Source organism: Cydia amplana, chromosome 17 (genome assembly GCF_948474715.1).
Source record: "Cydia amplana chromosome 17, ilCydAmpl1.1, whole genome shotgun sequence".
In the NCBI taxonomy this organism is placed as follows: Eukaryota; Metazoa; Arthropoda; class Insecta; order Lepidoptera; family Tortricidae; genus Cydia; species Cydia amplana.
In genome coordinates, this window is record NC_086085.1 from 4,487,113 (window position 1) to 4,495,483 (window position 8,371).

Consider the following 8,371-nt stretch of genomic DNA (forward strand, 5'->3'; position numbering starts at 1 on the left):
GTGTCGGAAGGTGGGACAGAGATTGCAAAATGAAGATGACGGCGTTATGGCATGTAATGGTCGTTAAGCTTACGGCCTAAGTGATTATGAATATTTATACAGAATTACGGATACGGATTCAAAGCTATGTCAATGTCAATACAAAAACATGTAATTTAAACGGTTACTGGTTACCTCCTCTATCGAGTACTAGTCTACTTTATAATCTTAAAACAGATTACCTACCTACGCAATAGGTAGGCAATGCAAGTACCTACCTACTTGTTACCTACCCTACCGTCCGAAAAACCGCGTCTGACGGCAACCTGGCATGAGCAGGATGGCCTTTAGTAAGCCCCTGCCTCACCTGCCTGCTCACTGCACACCAGGGATGTTGCGAATATCCGCATCCGCATCCGCGGAACATCCGCATTATTTTCAACATCCGCATCTGCATCCGCATCCGCATAAAATCAATGCGGAGTTTAATGCGGATGCGGATGTGGAACAGGTCGGTACAGGAACGTCTTAGCATCGACGTAAGTGCTAGACTGCTAGGTAGGTAATTTAAGTCATTAGCCAAAAAAACCTATTAGAAATGAGCAGTCAAGCGTGAATGGGACTTAATGTACGCAACCCTTGGAACGCGAGTACGACTCGGACTTGGCCGGTTTTTTGAAATAAAAATTACTAAAATATAATATTTGACGTTTTATATGTCCCTATCTTGACATCCGCATCCGCGGATGTGAGCCTTTAAAAATCCGCATCCGATGTCAAAAAATCGGCATCCGCAACATCCCCGCTGCACACCCATCACCCATCTACATCTATCATCATCATAACGAAAAGTCGAAAACACATACAAATGCGTTGTGTTGTGGAATATGTTAGTGTTCTTTATTGTAATTAATGGAAAGTAAGCTAAGTAAGGATGTCAGATCAGAGCTCACGATGATGTACTGAAACCTGGAACTGCACTGTGATGGGCTGATGGCGAGAGAGTAAGTACCTATGCCAGATATTTTTATGTCGCCTGTTGTGCTTGATCCTATTGCAGGTGATTGAACCTAACAATCCTATCATGTTTTGACTGCATCGAGCAGGTGGAAGTTTTCAGAAAAAACGTTGTATACCTATACCTACCGTGTATCAACACAATACTATATACTATATACTATATGTACAATGCAAAAACTATTTATTGCAGACAATGGTCGAGTTGGAAATTAAATGGAAACAAAAAAAAAAACTGGAAATAAAATACCTAAAAAAAACTTTTACTCCCTTGTTTACAGCTGACATAAAAAAACAATTAAATTGCAGTCAGCGACTACAGAAAAAAAAGCAGTCTGTTGTGAAATTGGCAGTTTTAAATCCAATTTAAACCGTTTAAACTCCATTTTGACCTCATTCAATCAAATGTCTAATACTCTTTGGTCTAATATTTTATGTTATTGAACGCGTGTTGTAGTTTCTAAACGCAGCTGTCATCTGTCAAGTCTGTCAACCGTCAATATCCATTGTATGCATGTCACATCATAACCTCAAAACAAAATATAACTGAACATGTTACGTTATGTTTGTTATGATTCAGAGTTATTTTATTTAGCTGATTCTATTGTCGAATTTATCAATTCTGTGTAAAAATGAGTAGCAGCGAGAGCGAAGATAATTATGATAACCCCGAGAAAACTGAAGATCTCGACGACGGGGAACGAGTAAGTTGTTTTAATACTTTGAATAATTGACTGTATAACCTAACTTCCCACAAATAATATTGTCTTCGGTTACCGCGATAGTTACTCATGAAATAAAACTATTAAAACGGATTATATCGCGTATATTGAATTTATTCTACATCCCGACGTTTCGAACCCTTTACAGGGTTCGTGGTCAACGGGTCCATAATTAATTATTCTTTTTGTTTAGACTGCCATTAGGTCCGAGTTATCGTCTCTATCGTTCGAGGAACTGCAAAAGTTAAAGGAAAGAATTGGAGCCAAAGTGTACAAGGAAGCCATATTTGGAAAAAAAGATGGCAAAATTGAATCGGTTAAACCGAAGGTGTTTAAAAGGGAAAATAAGAACAGACCCCGAGAAATGAGCGCCAAAAAGCCTGTGTCGATGATGATTGACGTGCCCAAACTGAGGAAAAAGGAAATTCGTGATCCCAGGTATGTTGTGAATGTTGTGATAATGTGGTGAGATGAGTATCTTAGTTGTAACAGCCTCCTAGCGCAGCGGTTCTCAATCTTTTTTTTGACGGAACCCTTTTGGAAACCAAAATACTTGATGGTACTGGATGGATACGGTGGCGGCATAGTAAAATTTTTCCAGGCGACTAAAGCATAGTGTTCTAAAGTCTTGCGGAACCCCTGCAGGGGTGTCGTGGAACCCTAGGGTAGAGTATGGCTGTCCTAGCGTAACGAAGCAGGAGGTTCCGGTTTCAAATCCTGGTAAAGGCATTTATTAGTGTGTTTATTGTTTCATTAGTACATAGGACAAACATCAATGATTGACTTTACTGTCCCCTTTAGTGCCCCCCCTCCCCCCTAAAATTCATGTCTATTTCACTCTAAATATTATTTATGTGCAGAGAATATAATTATTTAGCACCTGATTTTGAATGTTATTTTAAAACAATAGGGTTCAATTTTGCATAATTTCTGAACCCTTGCCTTATAAAGGCTTAAACAATATATCATTATTTTCAGGTTCGACCCTCTCTGCGGAGAATTCAACAAGAAGCAGTTTGCCGATGACTACAATTTCCTAACAGAAATGCGCATGAACGACATCAAAGCCACCAGGGCCGAGTTGCGGCAGACCACAGACCCGGAGAAGGCCCTGAAGCTGCGCCGTCTGCTGCAGAGGCTCAACGAGCAGCACAAGGCCAGCAGAATGAAAAAGACGGAGAGAATGGAGATGGAGAAACAGAAGAAACAGGCTGAGAAAGAAGTTCGCGAGGGGAAACAGCCTTACTATAAAAATAAATGTGAGTTACTAATAATTTTTTTTTTTACTATTTATAGCAGGGCCCCGTTTATCAAACGCTTGTAACTTGTAATACAAGCGTAAGTCACTTTTTGACAGCTTTGGCTAGAAAGGGACTTCCACTTGTATTACAAGTTACAAGCTTTTGATAAATGGGCCACAGGTGTCATCAATTAGTTTCTTCAGGGGTCTGGTTCTTAAAATAAAATGACTATTGCATCCGTTTCTCCTGAGTTTATTAAATACGCCATGTAATAAAATAGGTTGGCGGCGCGGACCGCGGTCTGCCATTTGGTGACCCCTGATTTATAGGGTACACTTAGATATTATATGGCAATAATGAACGCCCTATAACACCATCATTTAGTAGTATTTTCTTATGCAGAATCTTTAGGATTTTAGGAGGCGATGAGGCTAGAATCATGTATTTTATTTTTTGTATTTTATTTGTACCTTTAGAGAGTTATCAGAAGCGTCAGAAATTATGCAAAATTGAACTCTATCACTTTGAAACAAAGTTCAAAATCATATGGGAAATATATTCACTAGGGCTTAAGCTTTTTGTACAGATATTTGGAAATTGCTCTTAAACTTTTTTTCCTGTTACAGCTGAAAAACGCGTGGAAGCCCTAGTGTCCCAATTCGAAGAGCTCCGCAAAGAGGGCGCCACCCGCGTGCAGAGACACATCAAGCGGCGTCAGCAGAAAGTCAAGCGGCGCTCACACAAGGCCCCGACAGGTGTCAGCTGATTCCGTATCATTGCCACATTGTCTGCTCTTATACGTTTAACTAAGAAGTTATAATGCAGGGTGAAATTTTACCATCTAGACCAGTGGTTCCTAACCTTTTCAATCTGGTCACCCCTATGACTAACTAGGGAACCTGATTTTACCCTTCCTCCCAATGGTAATAAAAAATAAAACGTGTACGTTTGTTGTATTGTTATATTAGGTTAGCTTATTACCCCCGTAAAATTACCAGTTTTACCCCCACGGGGCTAATTACCCCCAGGTTAGGAACCACTGATCTAGACTCTGCGTAGCGACTTTATCCTCGTAGGACCCACCATAAAAAGATTTTTTTTTTATTTGAACCTTATGCTATAAGTAAATGAAATCGAATTTCGTTTGTTTTAAAAAGCAATGGAACTAAAGAAATGCTACTTTATTTGGTTCATGAAAGGTTCGAATTAGATTGCATGATCCAGTAATTTTATACATTTTGCGTTTGCGTTAAATCCGGTAGTTCTGATTTTTTGCAGACTGTTTTACCGGATTTGACGCAGAAGAGCCACGTTACAAAATTCTACAATTTCACTGGATTAGCACGAATATGTACATTGTAGTGTACATGGGTTTTTATTATGAGACCAAGGGGCCAATTAGCTGATGTGATGTCGGTGATTACTATCGGACAGCCAATTTTTTTGTGCTATTTCGGCATTGGTTCCATAGTAAAAGTTTTTTAGTATTACCTATAAAGTCACTACGCACATAGGGCTGCCATCTCTAAATTCGCCAAATCTGGACAAAGACTTAAAAAACCCGGATATTTGGCGTAAATCGCATTTTTTCCCCGTTATATTATTAACCCAATTAAATTCAATATGGTGTTTACTTTTTGAAAACCTTCCCTGGACGGCCTCCAAACTAGGACAAATCCGGGGAAACCCGGTCGGATGGCAGTCCTATACGCACAGTATGGCTGGTGACTAAAATTTCACTCTGTGATTAGCTACAGACTGGTGGAATACTTGGCTCCATGATGCAAATTTTTGTCTTGTGTTAATTAAGTAAACATGTAATACATAAACAAAATATATATACACACTAGTTTTGGTTCCAAAACTCAGACACCTTCTACTAGAATATCACTACGCAACTTCTTAATATCAATAACCGGATTTAGTTATATTTCTGAAGGATTATTTGTTATCTTTTGATAAAATGTATACGCGACAATAATTAGTAGCGTCCGAAGTAGCGGTGGCTTTCACACAAAAGGGAAATGGAGTCGCCTTTATGATTAAACGAATAACGATTAAATGATTGATTTTGCATAATACTTCCTATGATTATTTTGCGAGCATTACCTATATTTAGCACAATACTACATCAATCACTAACTACAGTAAGCTCAATAAGGCTCGTGTTAGTTTTGTTGTGAGTACTAGCACAGAATAAATAATAGTACTAAGTACAGAAGACTCACTCTCTAATAAAACGCGTCTATTACGATCAGCACAGATATGGCCGCTAGGTGGCGACAGCGCCACGCGCTGCTTATGGCTTTCTCCAAAATTGGGGCCGGAACGGATGTACTTTTAGCGACCTGTAGCAAAGCGACGAAATCGCGGAGTGAGCCACGCCTGGTACTAGACAATATTTATTATTATTTTGACATTGATGCAAATTTGTAATGTAATTTTTATCGTGAAATAAAGAAATCTAATCTAAATCTAGGAGTTTTGTTTTGACCGTCACCGAGGTCGGACGCGTCCCGGGGTGTTTTACAAGGGTGTACGCTATACCATTTTGTCGCCAGATGTGCGGGCCGGGCCGGACTGTGCCTTTTTTTTTTGTATATAAATGACCGCGCGCGTTTTGTGTGTTTCGGTTTCGATTCTATGATTCTATTCATTACTATTAAAATATCTCATCCCGAGAAATGCCGGTTTAACGTATTTTTTATTATTTTAATATGTGTAAAATCACTGCGCATACGCCGAAGTAAACCTCAGCGAAGTCGAGACATGAGTACGAGTTACCTGGTGAGAGATTTCCATTTTACCTCCAAATAACATGCTCATGTGGATTGAATCTCTGTATAATTGCATTGTCTGTTTTAAGCAGGGTAGCAGTACAAGCAATACTTGAACTATGTTGAGTACCTGTATGTTGCTGTCTCTTTACGAGCAAATGTAGACGATTACCTTCAATCTTGCCCCAAAACAGGCAACTACATACTAGTATAAGTACCGAAAGATGCAAGTTGATAAAACGAACTCTATGTTAATTTCGTCGTTACAATACCATTCCAAATTTGTTCTAAATTAACATGCGTCACGACTCACGAGGGACGCTGCTTGTACACAATTTTTTTTCCTTCGCACGAGTTTGGTTGGTGGAAGTTGTTACTTCAGATAATGTCGTGGCGGTCTCATGTGCCTACTGTATACCTATAGCGGCAACTTTATTTTATTCCTAACAACTGGACTGGGTTAGGATAGAGGTAATTGAGTAAGAAAGATGCCTATGCCTGTAGGTGGGTGTAGCTTAAAAAGGGAAAGAAGGGACCTCTTACGGAACCCACTGATTTCAATGTACAGCGAGACATACTGGGCGATTGTAAAGGGTTGTAAAAGGCGAGCAAAATACGCAAGACAGTCGGCTCAAAGAAACGAATCAAAATACAAAGGCCCACAGAAGTAATGGCGGACACCGCTTCAGAATTATTTTTTATACTATCCGGCTTCAAGGGTCTTACAGCCCATCACAACATGTGCAGTTGCAATAAATGCCAAAAAAAAAGGGTACGAGGCACGGCTACTTTCACCACGACCACGCCGGGGCGCGAGGAATTGAAGGAATGTAACAGGTATGCTGGTAGAGACTTCAAAATAATACCATACAATTGTTTTATATATTTATATCGTCGATATATGAATTGCAAACTAAGAGATACCTACCAAGTATAACCGTAAATGGAATATTTGCATTGAGAAATATGAAGTTAAGATACCGGAACGGGAAGAGGGTGTCATGGGTCTTTAGCCCTAACTACCAAATAATATTCAGGTTTAACAATCAATTCAAGTGAAACTCTATTAATATATATTTCTGTAATTTTTATTGAATTGTTTCGTTTGTGTTTTTTTTAATCAAAGTGATAGTGCAATTTTCTCATGCCCGAAGTAAATATGTAATATGCTGATGTGCAAACTCTGTGTTTTTGCGGTTTTATTGTGTTAGAAGTGTCTGTGTTGTGCAGTGCTAAAATCCAGTTTTGTATGTCCTAGCGTGATTAAACTACTATCTATCATTATTATTATTTTATATAAAGTAAAGGACCTCGCAAGTTGTGATTTTCTTTTTGTGCCTACTGAGTAATAATATAACAAACGTCAACCATTATACCAACCGGTAGATATTACTTACTCGTGCCTCCTGGGAAAAAAAAGGTCCCCCTAGAAATTCCTATATCTACAAGCTGCGCTACCTGTGCTACACTACACTTATACAACAGGACAAAATCCTTCGTCCACCTTACCGAAGCTCACCGTACGCTACGCAAGCACATACTTGGTCGTCGATCAAGAAACTTAATGACCACTACCTGCCTTCTTCATTATAGCAAGAAAACGCAGCTCTGGAATATAAAGAGAAAGAGAGGAAGGAGGGACGCCCGATATATACGTGGGAGGACTCACTTAACGACATTCGACACTATACTTACTAACCGACCCCGATCCTATTTGGAGTACATATCTGAAAACAGAAGCAGCCTAAAAAAAAAACAAGCGGAAAAAAAAAAACAACCGGAAACGGACACGGAATCAGAGCCAGAGGAAACGGAAAACGGTGGCGGCACTAGCGGTAGGATATCTAATACGGAGCCCCAAGTGACCTAGCACGCTTTGATTAGATCAGAGATTACGTAATAAAGACAAGATGAAGAAGAAGACATTAAGAAGACAGGAAGAAAAAGCAGTCATATTCCCTCACAACCAAGTATTTATTACACACCAAGTATAGTATCTATCTACCCCATGCTGACTTCACGATGCCTGTATTCGGGTCGGCTCAAAATTTCCCGTCTCTCCTACTATCCTGACTGCAAACCCTACACTCCAGTCCTATCTACTGGGTGCTCCGGTGTCTCGGGCAGGCTGCGGGCGCCTACGGAGGGGTGGCAGGGGTTGTTGCGTAATAAGCTGGTTTGCGCGCGTACTTTGTTTGATTTCGCGTTTGAGGCTTAGCCGGTGTGAGGTGACGCTGACACCTCCACTGACTCGATGCCGCTTAGGTTGAATCAGCAGAGTCATACGAGCTTACAGGACTATTTGCCTCAACTACGCCTCCCCCCTGTAGTCTCCTCTTCCTAGTCCTTGCTGCAGGATCTGCTGGCTGGAGTTACCCCTAGTATCAGTATCAGTATCAGTATCAGTGAAATAAAGAAATCTAATCTAAATCTATATACCAAATAATGTAGGGAAATGTACCGCGCGTGTAAGATCGTAACGCCGAAACTAGAAACGCAGAAACATACGCTAGTCTGAAACCGCCCTTTCGGTCGTATCAAAATATGTAAGATGCCTCATCAATTTATTAAAACAGAATCGATCTCCAGGATTAGTTGACGTTGGATATGAGCAGAAAGAGTAAAGAAAACAACA

At 40.0% G+C, this 8,371-nt stretch overlaps 1 protein-coding gene across 1 annotated transcript; it reads left to right on the top strand.

Annotated features, from left to right (window-relative positions):
* Nucleotides 1-1,563: 1,563 nt before the first annotated feature.
* On the top strand, nucleotides 1,564-3,746 carry LOC134655982 (ribosomal RNA processing protein 36 homolog). The gene is made up of 4 exons (XM_063511495.1): nucleotides 1,564-1,700; nucleotides 1,912-2,156; nucleotides 2,697-2,977; nucleotides 3,586-3,746. Exons 1-4 carry the CDS (start codon nucleotides 1,629-1,631, stop codon nucleotides 3,723-3,725), a joined length of 738 nt encoding a protein of 245 aa, XP_063367565.1. The 5' UTR covers nucleotides 1,564-1,628; the 3' UTR covers nucleotides 3,726-3,746.
* The last annotated feature ends 4,625 nt before the right edge of the window (nucleotides 3,747-8,371 follow it).